Source organism: Cynocephalus volans, chromosome 2, assembly GCF_027409185.1.
Source record: "Cynocephalus volans isolate mCynVol1 chromosome 2, mCynVol1.pri, whole genome shotgun sequence".
Lineage (NCBI taxonomy): Eukaryota > Metazoa > Chordata > Mammalia > Dermoptera > Cynocephalidae > Cynocephalus > Cynocephalus volans.
The window spans coordinates 196194644-196213525 of record NC_084461.1 but is presented as its reverse complement, the minus strand read 5'-3'; the positions used below and the strand labels follow the sequence as shown (position 1 = coordinate 196213525).

At 41.0% G+C, this 18882-nt stretch overlaps 1 protein-coding gene across 2 annotated transcripts in view; it reads left to right on the top strand.

Moving 5' to 3' along the window:
- Positions 1 to 1989: 1989 nt before the first annotated feature.
- The window catches only part of CIT (citron rho-interacting serine/threonine kinase), a 146839-nt gene continuing 129946 nt past the window's right edge, over positions 1990 to 18882 (top strand). For both annotated transcript variants that reach the window (XM_063086477.1, XM_063086476.1), the window contains exons 1-4: positions 1990 to 2085; positions 5976 to 6117; positions 13533 to 13708; positions 18379 to 18480. In XM_063086477.1, the coding sequence (XP_062942547.1) occupies positions 1990 to 2085; positions 5976 to 6117; positions 13533 to 13708; positions 18379 to 18480 (516 nt within the window). The remainder of the gene's footprint in view (positions 2086 to 5975; positions 6118 to 13532; positions 13709 to 18378; positions 18481 to 18882) is intronic.

The following is an 18882-nucleotide window of genomic DNA, read 5'->3' as shown; positions in this document are numbered from 1 at the left end:
AGTGTTAGCAAATACAGTAGTGTCAAACTCTTTTTCAAAGATTGTACTAACTTATACTCCCATCAGCTATGTATGAGTGTGTAGCTCCACATCTTTGCAAACAAGATTTTTTTTCTAACCTGAGTGTTATTGTCTCTTATTGTTCTTTTATTTTTCCTATTTCCTGATTATGAATGAGGTTGAGCACGTTTTCATACATTTGCTGGACATTTGGATTTCCTCCTTGGTGAAGTGCCTGTTTAAGTATCTTGCCTTTCATTTATTTAAAACGCCCTTTCAGAAGGTCTTACTGACCTTCACCAACTCATTGCCGGACAGTCAGACCGGAGATGTAGTAATCCAGGCAGGTTGAAGTTCAAGCTCATTTGCAGCCTTAGCTATTAGCAGAACCGATTGGTTTCCCAAAGTAACAAGTACTTCTACTTCAGCCATGTGAGAAGGACAAGAAGACCAAGACAGAGTGGCCTGGCTGTCTTCCTCCTCGCAAGGGGTTCTGAGAGCAAGGGACAGCGCCCAGGCGACCTCTCCAGGGATCCTAGGCAAACAGACACGTCCCCAAACACTGCATCCTGCTTAACCGCCAATTTCAAACTCCCAAGATCTGCCCTGCCGGGTTTGCCCTTTCCCTTTTTCCCATTGGTCGCGAGTCCAGGGAAGAAACAATTTGACTGGCTCTCGCCATTCACTTCCTCCGTCCCTTTAAGGACTTAGGCGGGGTCTGGCTGAGACGCAACTGTCCATTATAGAAGCTGGCACTCTGATTGGCCCAGACAAGGCTGAGTCGCGCCCACGCCGTTCCCCGGTTCAAACCCAGCGGCGGGAGGCGCAGGGCGGAGCAGAGCACAGACTTGCCGGGTCCGCTGAGCGTGAGTCTGATCCCCCACCCCCTGTACTCCCTCACCCCGCTCTGCAAGGCCTGGGGAAGGGCCGCATCCACACACAGCAATCCTAGCTTTCCCTCCCGCAGCGGGGAGGCGGCGATTCCACACCCGGGGCTGCGGGGGCAGGGAGGGTCTTCCCCGGCTGGCGGCGCGCGCGCCCACCCTCCCCCGGAACGGAAGGGTTTGCGGGCTGGTGCCTGGGGCAGGACGACTTGTTACCTCTTAAACGGGGTGGAGTCCTACGTGTGTGCGGCCTTGCCTCCTGTCAGCATGACCTGCGTTACTCTGTCTAGTGGAGTCCGTCAGCTCCTTATTCTCTGTGTGACCTTAGCGATTTACTTAACCTCTCTGCTTCATTGTCTTCATACGCTCGGTACCCACCCCGTCATCTCCTTCCACTCCCCCCCACTCTTTTACTCTGCTCCATCCCCTCTGGCCTCCCTGCTGTTGTTGGAGAGGCCACGTCCTGCCTCAGGACCATTGCCCTGGCTGTTCCGTCTGCTACGGTTACGTTTCTTTCCCCAGGTATCACCGAGGCTTGCTTGTCACCCCCTTCAGGTCTTGGTTCAAATGTTACCTTCTCAGTGAGGTGTACTCTGACTACACGGTTAAAAATTGCACCACTCCCTCTGCTCTGCCCCAGTTGGCCTTACCTTGCTCGATTTCTCTCTCTCTCTCTTTTGGCACCTGGCCCGTTTGGGGATCCGAACCCCAGACCTTGGTGTTTTAAGGCTGAGCTCTAACCAACTGAGCTAACAGGCCAGCCCTCAATTTTTTTTTAAACCCCATAACATTTATCACCTAGCGACACACTGGGGACAAAAATCCCTGCCCTTATGGCTCTTAACATTCTAAGGTTGTCATATAATAAACACAGTTATAAGTAAGAGAATGTGTCAGATAAATGTATCACCTGCTGTTACAGTGAGTTAAAATCTGGTTTTTAATCTCCGTGGTCAGACTGAGCTTCCTAAGACTGGGATGGTGGCTGATTTTACCTCCCTATCCCTGACGTCTTGAGTGAGATCAGGATCTCTCAAGCCTTTCCTGCCCAAAATATTAGTACCTACTTGACCTTTTCTGATTTCCCTTTAGAACCAGTGGGGAGATGTTGAAGTTCAAGTATGGAGCACGGAATCCACTGGATGCTGGTGCTGCTGAACCTATTGCCAGCCGGGCCTCCAGGCTGAATCTTTTCTTCCAGGTAACAGGCTGCCTTGCCAAGTTTGCTCACCTGTGTTGGTCTCCTTGGAATCTCCTTGTCACTCACCTTTGCTCTTATTATAGGACTGAAGCTGATATTCTAGGAGAAATATTATTTGGTGTTTTATATGTACTGATTGTATTGAAAAAAGGAGTCACTGTCCAAACAGGAGTAGATAGATAGCTGAACTTGCCCTTGAAGGGAGATCTTTTTATATTTCTCACACTTTACACTTCTGTACTAAAGTTTGTGGTTTAATTAGCAGCACTTAAACCACAATTTCTGTAGGTGTAATCCTATTTATTTTTCATTAAAGGGATGTTTACTTTGTAGATTTTTAAAAAAACAGTTTAGATAAATACCACACCTGTGTGACCCACATCCCTCTCAAGCTACACAACATATTCATCACCCCAGAAGTGTTAAAACTTAATTATTTCCAAGCAGATTTCTAATTTTTTTGTTTCTGAAGTATATGGAACACTGGTGAAGTAGAAATCCTTGTTTGATTTATGTCGCAAGTCAAGGGGACAATGTAGATAGTGGTGATGATTTAAGTTTGAATCTTGGCCCTGGCACTCGTTAGCTGTGTTACTCTGGGTGAGTCAATTACCTTCTCTGAATCCATTTGCTACTCTTTAAAGTAGGGGTTATAGTACCTAATTCACAGGGTTGTAGTGAGGATTAAATGAGATAATCCATATGAGGTACTTAGCACATTGCCTGGTTCTTGGTAAGCCCTTTAGAAATGATAACTATTGTTAATACTAAAAATAGAAAAGTATTAGTTATAATCATAATAAATTCCTGTTTAATTAACAATAATTACATTTAGGAAGGTATTTATGTAGGATACCTGTATGCTGATCAATAGTAATGTGTTCTTGATAACATTTTTTTCAAAATACAGGTATTGGGGAATATTCAAACAGATCAGAGTAGAAACAAATTGAAAGCTTAGGTTGTTCTGTCCCCATAACCATTTGAAGTCATGACATATTTTTTACAAATGAATAGTCTGCCTCTAACCTTAGAAGACTGGAGTCTGCCACTTTTTAGCCCCCTTATCATTTTACTCCAAAACTTCTAAACTTTTTACAAAACAATCACTCATTTATTAAGGGCTTTATAATGTGCTAATTATGTAATAGCTATGGCTTCCAATGTGCCAGGCACAGAACCAGCATGCTTCTGATTATCTCACTTCAGCCTCATCATAGAGGTAGGGACTCTTCTTATTTATACTCTAAATAGGAGGAGACAAATATAGAAATAGGCAAGGACTTGCCCAATACTGTGTAGGTCATAAATGGCAGGACCAGGTTCCATCTTCTGTCTGTATTACTGCCTATGTGACCGCTGAACCACACTGCCAGCATATGTGGGAGTTTATTAAGTGTATCTTATATTTAAATGTCACCATAACAGCAAGGATGTGTGTAAATCCCCAATTCATCTCTTTTTAATGAGTTTTCCTCCTGCCCCCAGGAAAGCTATTATTACAAGTGTAGCATACTGCTAACATTTGCCTCCTGTGACCAGATAAAGATACTGTTCTTTTCTCATATAGAGCTGTTTTAATGAGGTTTAGATACAGTAGTGATTTTGTTTTCAAATCAGGTAGGTACTTTAGACTGGTTCTCAGTTTGTCTTTTTTCCTTCTACCCAACAGTACTTCCCAACATGTTCTAGGTCAGTGGTTGGCAGACTTTCAGAGCCAGCAAAATTTCACAAATTGCTGGGCAGACATAGGTTTGCCAACTTCTTATTTTGCCAAGTAAGGGTGTCAAAAACAACTAAAAAGCAAAACCTATTATATTCTGGCTGCTTTATTTCACAAAGAATGAGCATTTTAAGAAACACCAAGGGGGAAGAACATCATCTCAGAAAGAATCATTTTAAAAATTGAATACACTTAGCTTTATAAAAGAGATATCATGTGGTGTTCATTTTTTCTCATTTCACTGCAGGCTGTTGAAAACTTTGTTAAGAGTCAGTACTATATTTGGAAACCCCTGCTCTAGTTGGTCTAAACTCATTGAAGAACAAAAGAAACAAAGAATTTTATTTTTCTGAGTTAGTTGCAACTGTAGGTATCACTAAAGTGACAGATATGATGGCCTTGAGGCACAGTGCTTCCCAACCCTGACTGAAGTCTGAATCTCTTGGGGAACAAGTTAATAAAACAGATTCTAAGCTGCAGTCTGGAAAATTCTAATTCAGTAGATTAAGTTCTGCTTTTTTTGTTTTTGTGGGTTTAATTTCTCAGGTTCCGTAGTGATTCAAATGTAGCCAGTCTGTTTCTGTTATCCAATGCTGCATAACAAACCACTCACAAAGTGTAAAGCACCAATGATTTATTTTTTCTTAGAATTCTGTGGGTTGGCTGGACTCAGGTAGGTGGTTCTTCTGCTCCACTCTGTGACATTAGCTTGGGTCACTCACAAGGCTACATTCGGCTGGGCTCATGTCTGGGACTAGAACATCTGGGGGCTGACTGCTGGCTGGATCACCTCAGTGTTCCTCTACATGGCCTCTCTTCTCCATGCGGTCTTTAACCACTCCATAGTCTATCCCAGGGCTTGTAATTTTTTTCTATAAATAATAAATTATTTTAGGCTTTGTGGGCCACATAGTCTCTCTTGCGACTACTCAACTCTGCCATTGTAGTACAAAAACAGCTTGGACAGTATGTAAATGAATGGGTGTGGCTGTGTTCCAATAAAACTTTATTTATAAAAACAGGCAGTGGACCCGATTTGGCCCATGGGCTGTAGTTTGCTGACCCTTGGCCTAACCTAAGCTTCTTTACATGGTGGCTGGCTTCCCAAAAAAGCAAAAGCAGAAGCTGCTGGGCTTCTTAAGGTCTCTGCCCTGGACCAGCACAGTGTCACTTGTGTCACATTCTGTTAGTTGAAGTGAGTTGCAGAGACAGCACAGAGTTGAGGGGAGGAGAAATAGACTCAGCTCTTGAAGGGAAGAGCAGGATGGCCTACAGGGTTGGAGGAACTGTTGGTGGCCATCTTTGCAGAGAGACCTCACACAGTCCATGTCCTGACGCATGGGAATCATTGCTCTAGACTGGGGGTTGTCAGCTCATGTTTTTGGGGGCCGGGCAGTGAGTATAAATGAGTCAAGTGGGCCAGGTGGAAGACTAGGAGTCAGGTCTGCAGTGAACTCCAAAAACATTTGCTACCAAGAGGGGCGCCTCACTTGGCTCTACCTCATCATCACCAGCCAGGAGCATGGGGCAGGGCTGCTAGATCTGCCAGTGTTTCAAGAGAAGCCAGAATTCCATTTTTATTATTTTTTTTGTGAAATCTCCTGATTTTTAAATATTGGCAGATAATTCAAATTATTTTAAACACTACAGGCCAAACAAAACATGTCTGTGGGCTAGATACAGTCTGCCAGTTTGTAACTGTTGCTCTAGATCATGAATAAATTCAGCTTTATGACAGTCACCCATTCTACTCTTGATTGTGCAAATGAATTAAAGAAACTCAAATTATATTAACAAACCTCTGGGCACACATTATCATTGTTTCCTATTGTAGAGACATGGAAACATGTCAGAACTAGCAGGGTCCAGAGTAAATGTTCTCATGAGCCTCAGATCATTAAGATGGAGAACCTTTTCTTATTAATGGTATGCTTGTGAAGTTTTTCTTCCCAGGTGCTAGTGGAAGAAACCAATGGTGATGTAATCGTACAAGTGACAACTTAATGACTGTCAACTGACGTTGCTTTAAAAAATGAAGACACAGAATTGTGCTGTGTGTCATGAGCAGTTAGTTGAGTTGGTGGCTTGTAATTTACTCTGTGTGGATGTTATTGATCAAAGCTTTTTATTATTGACAGTGTCTCCATCTGCTGTTTGCTGTTTTTAGGGGAAACCACCCGTTATGACTCAACAGCAGATGTCTCCTCTTTCCCGAGAAGGGATATTAGATGCCCTCTTTGTTCTCTTTGAAGAATGCAGTCAGCCTGCTCTGATGAAGCTTAGGCATGTGAGCAACTTTGTCCAGAAATGTAAGTTTGGGAAACTTTCTCTTGAAAACTGACCCAATAGAGAAAACTAGAAGGATGCTGGAGGCAGAATGAATTAGTGATTGGTGATAGTGAGTAAGAACTCTGGTCTGAATAAGACAGACTCAGGTTCAAGTTCAGGTTGCCACGTTACAGTTGGGAGACTGAGTAAGTCAGGCTTCTTGGTTCCAAGTGACAGAAACTCTCTCAAAGAGTGAATTTTTTTTTCTTTTTTGGCTGGGTGGTGTGGGGATCCGAACCCTTGACCTCGGTGTTATGAGGCTGTGCTCTAACCAACAGAGCTAACCAGCCAGCTCAAAGAGTGAATTTATTGGTTCATGAAACTGAGAAATCCAAGGATGAGTCAAACTTTAGTCTGTCTGTTCCAGGAACTTAAATGTTGTCCTCTGTCCCCATCCCTGTACTCACGCAGGGCTGACTTATCCATTAGGCATAGAAGGTGCAGTGCATAGGGCCCATGATATGTAATTTTAAGAAATTTAATTTGTTTTAATTAGCTTATATTAATTTTGATTTATTTTAAAATCATAAGAAAAATGAATATGATAATAATGTATAATGATTCTGGATTGTATTCATCTTTATACCAATGCATAAAATATAATTTTTGATCTTTTTTTTAATGGGAGAAGGGGCTGATGAAGGCAGAAGTACTCAGGCCCTGTGGAAATCACAAATAGGCCCTTCCTTCACTCTGCTTCTAACTTTTCTTGACTCCCATGCAGTGGAGAAGTTGGCTGCTGGTGCCCCAATTTCAAACTCTTTTACCATACATTACTGTTTTTCAACCAGTGGTGATTTTACACCCCAGGAGCGCTTGGCAGTGTCTGGAGACATTTTTGGGTGTCAAAACTAGGTGGGGAGGGTGCTACTGGCACCTAATGGTCAGAGATGCTGCTAAATGTTTTACAATGCACAGGACACTCCTCCACAACACAGAATTATCTGGCTCAAAATGTCAACAGGGCTGAATTTGAGAAACCCTGCTGTATTAGTCAGGGTTCTCCAGAGAGACAGAATCAGTAAGATATGTTATAATTATATGAGAGGGATTTATTAGGGAAATTAGCTCACGTGACTATGAAGAAAAATCCCCCAATAGGCCGTCTATAAACTGGACGCCGGTAGTGTGACTCAGTCCAAGTCTGAAGGCCTCAAAATCAGGGAAGCTGATGGTGTCCTTGGTGTAAGTTCTGGAACCCAAAAGCTGAAGAGTCTTGAGCTCTGATGTCCACGGATAGGAGAGAGGTTGTTTCCCAGCTCCAGCAGATCGAGAGAGAGCTTCACCTCTTTCCTCTGTCTTTTGTTCTCTCCAGACCCTCAGCGGACTGAATGGTTCACTCCCACATTGAGGGTGGGTCTTTCCCACTCAGTCCACTCAGACTCTCATACTAATGTCTGCTGAAAACACCCTCATGGACACACCTAAAAAGATACCTTTACCAGGTTTCTCAGCATTCCATCATCTAACCAGGTTGACACCTAGGGTTAACCTTCACATCTGCCTTACACAATATTGCTGTTCAACCAACCACCCTAAACTTCAGCGGCTTAAAACAGTAGTCATTGTGTTACTTCTCATGATTCTGTGTGTTCACTGGACTCAGTCAGGGATTCTTCTCCATGAGACATTGGCCAAGGTTGCAGTCATCTGGAGCTCTTGTGGGCTGGAGTGTCTGAGGTGGTTTGCTCCATGTTGGGTGCCCCGGCTGGAAGGCTGGGCTCAGCTCAGACTCTGGGATGACTGGGTTTCTCTCTCTCTCTCTCTTCTCCCCATCTCTCCATGAAGTCTCAGAGCCCTTTGCTCTGCACATGGCTGCTCTATGTGGTCTCTACATCAGGGGTCAGGCAACTACAACCTGTGATGTGTATCTTGTAAACAAAGTTTTAGTGGGACACAGCCATGTCCATTTCTTTACACATTGTCTATGGCTGCTTTCATACTGCAACAGCATTTGAGTAGTTGTGATGGACATCCTATGGCCTACAAAGCCTAGAATATATACTATCTGGCCCTTTAAGAAAAAGCTTGCTGACCTCTGATCTGCATGGTCCCTCTAGCAGGGTAGCCAGACTTCTTACATGGCAGGTCAGGGTTTCCAAAAGCACAAAAGTAGAAGCTGTCAGGCTTTCTTAGGGCTGAGTCCTACAAGGGACATAAGATCTCCATGGCTGTGTTCTATTATTTGAAGCAAATCATAGGAGTGCCCAGATTCCATGTGAGAGGAAACTACACAAAGGCATGAATCCCAAGAGGCATGGTTCATTGGGTACCATTTTTGGATACTGGCTACCACACCCTGCCCAATGTTTGTCTTCTGTTATCTAGATTAATATAATCCCAGGGAAGATTCTAATTGGCTCTGCTTTGGGTCATTTATCTGCCAGGAGGTAGAGTATTGTGATTAACCTCATCTGAGTACCCAAAGGGGTCAGGGCACTGTGATTACCAGGACCTCATGGAATGGGGGATGTGCAGTTCCCCAAAGGAGCTGGGGGTGCTGAGTAGGCAAAATCAGCATATGTCCACTATAGTGACCTTCAGTATTTTACGTGTCTGTTCTTAGTTTTCTCATCTGCAAAATGGGAATAATGTACATCTAATAAGGCTATGTGGGGATTGAATGAGTTAATGCACAGGCCAGATGTATCATTGTTGCCTGCCACATAGCAGACACTCAATAAATGTTACCCCATAATGATAATCATAAACTTCAACAATGTTTAAGATATTGTGTATCTTTAAAATGTACTTGGGGTGTTTGTTCATCCTTCTGTATTTGAATAAGGTCTCACTTTCTTTTCTTGAATATTTAAATTCTCAAGTAGGGAGTGGGAGGGGAAGGAAATTATGTGACAAGACTAGTTTACTGAACCATCTATAGGCAACTTCATTAGTCTTGAGACTACCTCTGGTTGCTTAAAAGCAGTGAATCATGTAGAATCATTCAGTAATCAGGGGGCTAGGTTTAGTGGAATGTAGATTTTTTTCTAATAGAACTCTCTTCCAGCGAACTGTTTTGTATTTTTGAGGTTAATCACAATACTCTACCTCCTGACAGGCTTCCTGGGGAGTATCTTTAAGAGGCCATGATTGAAAAGGGATGGTTACATTAGTATGTTTTTTTTTTTTTCCTTTCCCTTTTTGAGTTTCTGTTTTGGAACTTTGCTTTTCTATGTGGAAAAGGGTCCATCAGCTGCTACTGCTCAACTTTCTTGAGTCTTCCCATAGAGATGGAGATATTCTCTGGGGACTGTTGGAGAAAATGGAACAGAGTATAGCTCTGAGGCAGTGCCTCCAGCAGAAATGCCCCTAATCTTAGGCCAAGGGAGGGGACGGAATGAGCGTCTGGGAACCAGAGAAAGGATTTTTGTCTTTTTTAGTTACTCTTATATCCCCAGTGCCTAAAACAGTGTCTGGCATTTATTAGGTGCTTCATAAATAGATGATTGGATAAGCAAAATGTGGTATGTATACACAGTGGAATACTACTCAGCCATAAAAAAGAATGAAATTCTGTCATTCTCAGCAACATGCACGAGCCTGGAGAAAATTATGCTAAGTGAAACAACCCAGGTGCAGAAAGAGAAATACCACATGTCCTCACTCATAAGTGGGAGCTGAATTCATAAATAAACAAATAAACAATAAAGAAAGAGAGAAAGAAGGAAATAACAATCACAATAATACAATGAACTTTTAGAAGGAGAGAACAGAACTGTGGTTACTAGAGGTAGAAAGGGGAAGGGGAGGGGAAGAGGGAGGAGAGTTAATGAGAAATTAATGAGAAATTGGTTAACAGACACAAAGAATTATGTATTGTAATGATGAATAAGGTAACTATCCTGATTCAACTATCACACATTGTACGCAACTATTGATAGCCAACTTTGTACCCCACAAATATGTATAATAAATTATCTTTCAATTAAAAATAAATAAATAAGTACTTGTTGAATGAGTATATTGCAAAGGGAACAAAATAAATGGCAAATGTTAAGCACGGTATTATATAATTTGTGTAAAAAATAAACAGCAAATGCGATATTAAAACGTGCATGGAAGTGTTGATAATGATCAAAGTTGGGCTGTTCTTGGTGATTTGACAGTAGCTGAAATTCTACTCTCAGCTACATTCACTGTAGGCAACACCTTCTATAAGTTCACAGCTTTAGTGCTTATGGGCACATGATAAGTTTTGAGATTTTTTTTTTTTCTAATTGCAAACATAATACAAAATGAAGTATAAGAGGTTAAACATCATGTCTTTGTTTGGGTTGCTATAACAAATAACTTAGGCTGGATAATTTATAAACCGTAGAAATTTATTGCTCACAGTTCTGGAGGCTGGGAAGTCCAAGATCAAGGCACCAGCAGATTTAGTATATGGTGAAAGCTTGCTCACCGTTTCAAAGATGGCAACTTCTTGCTGCGTCCTTACATGGTGTAAGCAACAAACACACTCGCTTCATCCTCTTTTATAAGGGAACTAATCCCATTACGAGGGTTGAGCCCTCATGATTTAATCACTTCTCCAAAGTCCTTACCACTTAATGCTATCACATTGGGGATTAAGTTTCAACATATGAATTTGGGAGGACACAAACATTTAGGCTTAGCACATCACATACATGGTAGCAAGAGAAAATCCCTCAACATCTTACCTGTCTGAGATAATTACTGTCAACTGTTTGGTGCATAGTATTCCAATTTTTTTTATTACAGAAGTTTTCAAACATTCCCAAAGGTAAAGAGAATAGTATAATGAACCCCTATGTACCAGTCAACTAGCTCCAGCAATTGTCAGCACTTTTCCATGCATGTTCTAACATTACTCTTGTTTAATTTTGCACAAAATAGGTCATATGTGTATAGTGTTTGCTACTAGCTTTGCTCACTTAGTGACATCTTTATTCAACAAATATTTATTGAGCACTATGTGTCAGGTTCTACTTTAGGTACTAGTTTACAGCAGTGATCAAAACAGGCAAAAATCCCTCCCCATAAGGAATGTACGTTCTAGTGGAAATTGAGCTACCTCATTCATTCAACATGTGCCTAATATTCTTTTATATGAATGGACTTTCTAGGTTGTTTTAACTTTCCTATTGATGGACCTTTTGATTGTTTCGGACAGTTTTTCTGTTACAGCAGCTTTTATCACATGCATCTTCACATGTATCTTTTTTGAGCTCATGTGCGAGGGTTTCTGTGCAGGATGGATTCCTAGAAGATGAACTGTTGGATTACTGAGTTTCAGATAAGGAAGCAATAGATTCAGCTGTCTTGGCTTTTGCCCGCTGGGTCCAAATGTTTATCTGACAAAGTCATTCTTTGAGTGCATTTTCATTACAGTGCTTTGGGTCTTTAGGGCCATCTCAATGTTCAGTACCCATTGGGTCCTTAAATACTATAACTGAAAGTGTGCAGGGATCAAGGGTGATGTGATTTTGGGGTCACAGAGCAGCTGTGGTATGGAGAGGAGTTGTGAAGTTTATTTATTTATTTTAATAGTCTTAGGCTCGAGTTTAGTATTTCACAGGTTCACCTTAACAATCCAAAAGCCTTTGGATAAAGAAATGGAGATTTGGAATGGTTTCTCAGAATTCTGAGGGAGTACCAGGTAGTTTTGCCTACAAAGCAGTTTATCTACTTGTATGATTGAGATGTCTGGTAGTCGCCAGCCACAGACTCAGAGTTATGAAGTGGGGCAACGCTGTAAGCAACTTTGGGGCCCAAGGCCTAACAGAATATTAAGAGATTGGCCTTGTGTATAAGCAATGATGAAATCAGGTTCAGCCCAGAAAGTTATAAGCCAGCATATTTGGGAATTATAATTTAAAACTCAAATGCTTGATCTGAAAGAAATTTGGAAAGGGACAGGTGAAGACAGGGCTTGGCACGGCATTGTCAGAGCAAAAGGAAAATACCATGCAGTTTTCCATTTTGCTTCTGCATGGTATTCTCCATGTAGGCAGTCTAGGTTTGTTTTCTACAGTAGTCACAATGAATTCATGTGGATCTGCCCTCCACTCTTACCTGGTTCCCTAAGGGCCCAAGGGAATGTGTCTTCAGGATGACTGGCTGAAGTGAGAGGCATGGTCTGTGGGTGGGGAGACTCTCAGTGCGGTGGAGTTAATCATACATACTTTTGATCCAAGAGAATTTACCTCCTATGCAACACAGAAAGAGGGTGCATATTAACAGTTAAAATTGTGCTGGATAGTTCATCAGAATTCTGCTCAATGACTTTGGGTATGAAATGGCTTTTCCCTTTGTTGGACTCAGTCCCTCTCATTGTGTGAACAACTCATGGAGCTGAGTGTGACTCTGAAATGTAGCTCCTAACTTTATCTGGTGCCCAACCACTGAAATGGCCATCCTTTCAATGCTCAGAAGATGTGTGGGATTTCAACCATCTCTCGTCTTCAACATGGCACCTTTCTGTGGGATTCTCTGGGATACTTTTGATTACAGGTGTCTCCTGCCTTCTTTTTGCATGTAACGCCTGTATACAACGCCATTCTCATGTAACGTACAGGAATACATTTTAAGCCAGGCACTGCTGCTCACCTTCATTCTTGCATGTCAGTAGAGTCATTGCACATCCAGTGATGACTCAGCTTAGTGTATTTAGGGTGTTAAAAAGTATATGTTAAATTCCAAATCCATGATCCATTTAGTTCATACAGCATATATTGAGGATCTCTGGCAGTGAGATTGGAATTGGAAAAAGAATAAGACTTTCTGTTAAGAAAAAGAAAGTTGCAAACCCATCCAGATGTGAGGTCTGTTGACCGTGCAGAGCAAATATCAGGGCTTCACTTGGTTCTTTGGGCCCACCTCACCCCTCCCTTTTAAGCACTGTCACATGTTAAGTAAGGAGGGCATTACGATTACTGACACAATCCAAGTGAAATAAAATTGGGCTAGTGGGATAAAATTGCAGAGCAAATGTAGTTACAATGGAATGATCTGGAAGCCAACTCCAAAGCTGATTGAAATGGGAGTCATAGTGTTTATATCACATTGTAAACCAGTCTAAATGCTGACAAGCATGTTTGACCAAATACTGCCCTGCAGCCTTCAGAGAGGAAGAAGAAAAGCATGAATTTGTGTCTTCCCTACCTATTTTCTAAGTCTGCGGGATTCAAATTATAGCTACCATGGAAACTGTACTTTGGAATTTCTGGAGCCTTTAATTTTAAGTTAACATACAAAAACACTTTTGTGCTGATTTTATAATTATTCATGATGGATGAGAAAGTGACTAAATGTCTTTGACAGGGAGGGAAGATATAAGAATGCTTTTTTCTTTCTTTTTTTTTTCTTTCATAAAGATGCATATATTTGAAGCGCTTTATTTACCTGGGAGTAACTCTTCTGTCTTTTGCAGATTCTGACACCATAGCTGAGTTACAGGAGCTGCAGCCTTCAGCAAAGGACTTTGAAGTCAGAAATCTTGTAGGTTGTGGTCATTTTGCTGAAGTGCAGGTGGTAAGGGAAAGAGCAACTGGGGACATCTATGCCATGAAAGTCATGAAGAAGAAGGCTTTGTTGGCCCAGGAGCAGGTAGGAGCATTTTAACATCATGCCCTTCCCCCTTCCCCACCAGAATATTCATTGCAGAGACAGTAATCTGCTGAACTGGCATTTAGAATTGAGCGCATTTTCCTATGTGACCCTGTAGTTAATTATGGATGTGTGTACAAAGAGGTCTCTCGTGTTCTTAGCTCTTCTTCTTGAACTGATATTGGTAAATTTTGAGGGCTCACAAATTCCTCTTGTTTTCTTTATCATGTTTCTATAGTTGTATTTTATTTCAGAACCAAATTGGCCTTTTAACTAATGAATTTAAGAAGATTTTTCATGACCATATTGTGGGGTGAATCAGATAGCATTTGCTTTTGTACATGCTTTAGATATTTGTGTTGTGGGTATGTGTATCTGATTTTAAAACAGAGCTTTGAAGAAGTGAAATAAAATTGTTTTGTGGCTAGGGAGTTGCTTGTCTGAGAACAGGTTAGAAGTTATATTTCTGGTTGTGGCATTTTTCTTTTAAACAAGGCTGCTGTCTTGAGACATATTGATTCATTTGCTGCGATTTAGAGAGACGGCCTTCAGCCTTGGATTTCAGAGAGTAATTTATTAGTTACAGACATTCTAGTGCACATTATGTGTTCAATAATGTATCCAGCTCTGTGGGAAGACTGCAAAAGGAATTGAAGTTCCATAGCTGTTACTTTCAGCGTTTAAAAACAACCTTGGAAAGTAGAGGAAAAATGCAAATATATAAAGCAGGCACTTACCAGCTAAAGCATCCACAGAAGGAGGGAGCAATTAGCAAATTCATTAACAATGATGTGAGGGGAGATGTGGGTGAGCCAGGGAAAGTTCTCATTAAAGAGAGGGAATGGAGGTTCTGGGCAGACAACTGATGACAGCGTGCCAGGTAGAAGTATGGCCATGTGTGACATTCTAGAGGTTCGAGTACTAGAATGCTGTGCAGGGGTGTGTGTGTGTGTGTGTGTGTGTGTGTGTGTGTGTGTGTGTGTGTGTGTATCTCAAGAACATTTATTTTTTATTGTGGTAAAATATATATAACATAAAATTCCCCATTTTAACCATTTTTAAGTGTATGATTCAGTGATATTAAGTGTACTCACTGTGTTGTGCAACCTAGACCACAATTCATTTCTAGAACTTGTTCATCATCCCGAACAGAAACCCTGTACCCATTACATAATAACTCCCCATGCCCCAAGAACTGGTTTTTGAATTGCAGTTTAATTTGCGAGGCAGCTGGGGATCATTTATTTAGCCTTTTGGAAGGAGCAGGTTGGGATCAGAGTCTGAGCATCAGAGGGCAGGAAGCTGCTTACGAGTCCAGGAATGATGTGGACTATGTTTAGGAATGAATTGTGAGCAGCATCATAGAAAGGAAAAATGATAGGACATTGCAAATAATTTGGAAGATAGGGATGGAAATGCCATTCAGCCTCTCAACACCTATGTAAGAACTATCTATCATCAGTACATGCTTACTGAGCATCTGCTGTATTTGGTGTGTTTCTAGGTCCCTGGGAAGAGACATCAGATGTAGCCCTGACCTTGCGGTGCTTATGTTTTAGATGGGAAATAGTGCACGTAAAAAGAAACTAATCTGACATACCACTCTGCAGGCAAATAACAAAGATGTTCAAATAGATGTGCCTTCCTCCAGGCAAATGACCTGAAATGACCATGTGTGAAGTGTGGACTGGGATTTTTAAAAATCATACACATACAGAAGCTAATTAAAGCCATCCATCCCTTCCTTAAAAGGGTGCATATAAAAGAAAAGTAGGGTCCTTAACTGAGCCGTGGGGAGGATTTGGAATTCAAGGGCACGAGAAGGGAAGGACTGAAAGGGAATGCCAGAGACGAGGTAGGGAGAAGTGGTGTCCTGCAGTCAAGGCCTATCACCTGGAAGATGACAGCACACCCTCCCAGAGTTCTGTGACAACCAGAAGAGGTCCTCAGAGACTTTTTTTTTTTTTAAATGGAAGCTGCAGGGGTCAAAGGGTCAGTGGTGAGCATGTAAAGGTGTAGACTGTTCAGCTAACCTTCACTGAACACATTTGATGTGCCAGGAAAGAAACAGGATCAGCACAGCAGGTGCAGTAAATTACTAGGGTTGTGTTGGTGTTTTCTAAATGTGTTAGATTTATTACTGGGAATGTGCAAGGTGATTTTAGGTAGTACATGGACAAACTGTTTAAAAACATTTAATAGTTTAATATTAACTAGCTTATCAAAACCTGTGTTTTGATAAGATGTTATTGTTAGAACTAAGCAGAGGAAGGTATATTTAAAATTAAAATTTTAAAAATTTTGAAACTATTGCAAATTTGTGAAAAACCTGACATGGTATCAGTCAGGTTCTTAAGAGAAATGGAACAAGTGGAATATTTACATACATACTGTAATATAAGTTCACACATAAAACTAACCATTATTTACATTTTAAACAATTTTCTTCCTAATCATTTGATACACATACACACAAACATATTGAATATATATAGCATATGTACACATAAAACATATATGCACACATGAATATGTGTGTGTGTATATATACACACACACATATTTACTTCAAGCAGTTGATTTTGTGGGGGCTGGAAAGTCTAAAATCTGTAGGGTGGGCTAGTAGGCTGGAAATTCTTGGGCAGGAACTGATGGTGCTGTCAGATTTTCTTCCTCAGGGAAACCTTGGTTTTGCTCTTAAGGCCTTTCCAATGATTGGATGAGGCCCACCCAGATTATTGAGGATAATTTCCTTAAAGTCAACTGATTGTAGATGTTAACTACATCTACAAAATACCTTCACAACAACACTTAGATTAGTGTTTGAATGAATAACTGGGTGGTATGGCCCAATGAAAATGACACGTAAAACTATCATGTAGTATAACAATTTTTTTTCCCGAGTCATTTGAAAATAAGTTGCCGGTCTGATGCCCCATTACTTCTCAGTGCTTTAATGTGTATTTTCTACAAAAAGGGCATTTGACCATGAACTACAATAAAACCATCAAAATCAGAAAATTAGCAATGATACATTACTGCCATCTAATCCTCAGACCCCATTCAAGTTTCACCAATTGTCCCAATAAAGTATTTTAGAATAAAAGGATTCAGTTCAGGATCACACATGGAGTTTAGTCGTCCTGTCTCTTTAGTCTCTTCAATCTGGATCAGTTCCTTAACTTTTGCTGGGCTCTCATGACCTTAACAATTCTGATTACAGGCCATTTATTTTGTAAAATTTAGATGTGTCTGATGTTGCTCATGTTTGGATTCAGGTTGTAGATCTTTGGCTGGCATATCACAGACCGGGTACTCTGTTCTTCCCATTACATCCCAACAGTTGACTCTTTCAATTCATCACATTCCTGATGATGAGCTCTTTGATCACTTGATGAAGGTGGTGCCTGCCATGCTTCTCCACTGTGGAGTCACTCCTCTCCCCTTTGTAATTAAATAAGTATTTAGTGGGAAGGCACTTTCAAATGATGGGAATATCCATTCCTCATGAAACTTTTAACATATTTATTTATACCTATGTGGACTTGCATTTTCCTATTTCTATCTGTTACTGTCATTATTTATTTTTATACTCAAATTGTCCCCAAGTTAGCCAATGAGAACCTCATCAGGTGGCTTTTATGTCCTTTTGACATATCCCCATCATTCTTTGAGTACTTTTTTACTTTCTGATACAGCAAGATGTTCAAACTTTTTTGGTACTTTTACCTTCTCTGCCCCAGCCCTGGCATTAGTCATTTCTTCAAGGGGCCCTGATCCTTTTAATGGAAAATGGTGCTTAGAGGCTAAGATCTGGGTACTCACTGCATATTCTCATTGTTACTGGGTGTCACTGCTCCCAGACACCTTTCAGTGGACAGTGCTAAAGAATACATGTATGTGTATACAATACACCTGTTTACACACACATGTACGCATGTGTGTGTGCACAGACATATATACACATACACATTTACATCTATATTTATTTCTATATCTTTATATATTGAAAACCATGAGTTCACACCAATACCTCCAATACCAGTCCAGCTTCACAGAGTTCATTTTAGTTTTCACCCTTTCCATGTTTGTAACTCTCTTCTCTGACATTATATCTTTAATATTTTTCCTTATTTTAAGCATCGTATGTATCTAAATTCACTGTCTTTGTTACCATCCCACCTACCCTTGGTGGATCCAGATAGCCTACTCCAGGCCACCTCTACCTGTGGAGGTCTTCTCACCCTGTATGGGCCCATGATGGCCTACACTGGGCTGGTTGCTGCCCTCTCTCTGCTGGGCATGGCATCCTGTCTGGGCCACCATGGTCTCTCTCCCTACCACCTGGCATACGCTTGACTTGTTCACCTCTACCTAATGGCTTTAGGACTGAATTATCCAGGAAGGGAAGGTGAAGAAGAAGAGAAAGACAGTTAGATGTAAAGAAAGTGAATTTAATTTAAAGAAAGTTGTTAAGTAAACCACTGAGCAGGTAATATATGGATCTGGCAAAAATTGTGAGCAAAGTAGGTGAGAGATTGAGATTTGTGAATGCCAGCCTAAGTGATAGCTTTTTTTTTTTTAAACTAGAAACATCAGTTTAAGCTTAATGACAGAAGAAAGTCAGTTTTTAATATTGTAATTGTCTAAGGGGTTTCTTTTTCTCCTAGGTTTCCTTTTTTGAGGAAGAACGGAACATACTGTCTCGGAGCACAAGCCCTTGGATCCCTCAATTACAGTATGCCTTTCAGGACAAAAATAACCTTTATCTGGTGAGTCTTTACATCCATCTCTCTGGAATTAGCCTAGCGCTCGGATTCTCTGTAGAACTGAATGTGGCTCCTGCCCATGTGGTCCATAACACCTCTCATTCATTCACTTGCTTTCCTGACTTTCAGGTGTTCCCTGTTCTCCTTGTTCTCAAGGTTAAGGGCTGGCCCATTTTGAATCAGCCTCATTGATTGTTGAGTATTAGAGCTGTGGCTTCAAGGGCAATAATAAGAAGTTATTTATTTGGGAATAGTCTGTTATTTCCTTTAGTAGGACCTTGCTTTAATTTTTGAAAATTAAGATAATACATGGTTGTTATAGGAAAATGCAAGCACTGCAGAAATGTATGAAGTAGAAGGGAAAGTCCTTTACTCTCTTTTCTAATCCCTCTCCCTAGGAAAACA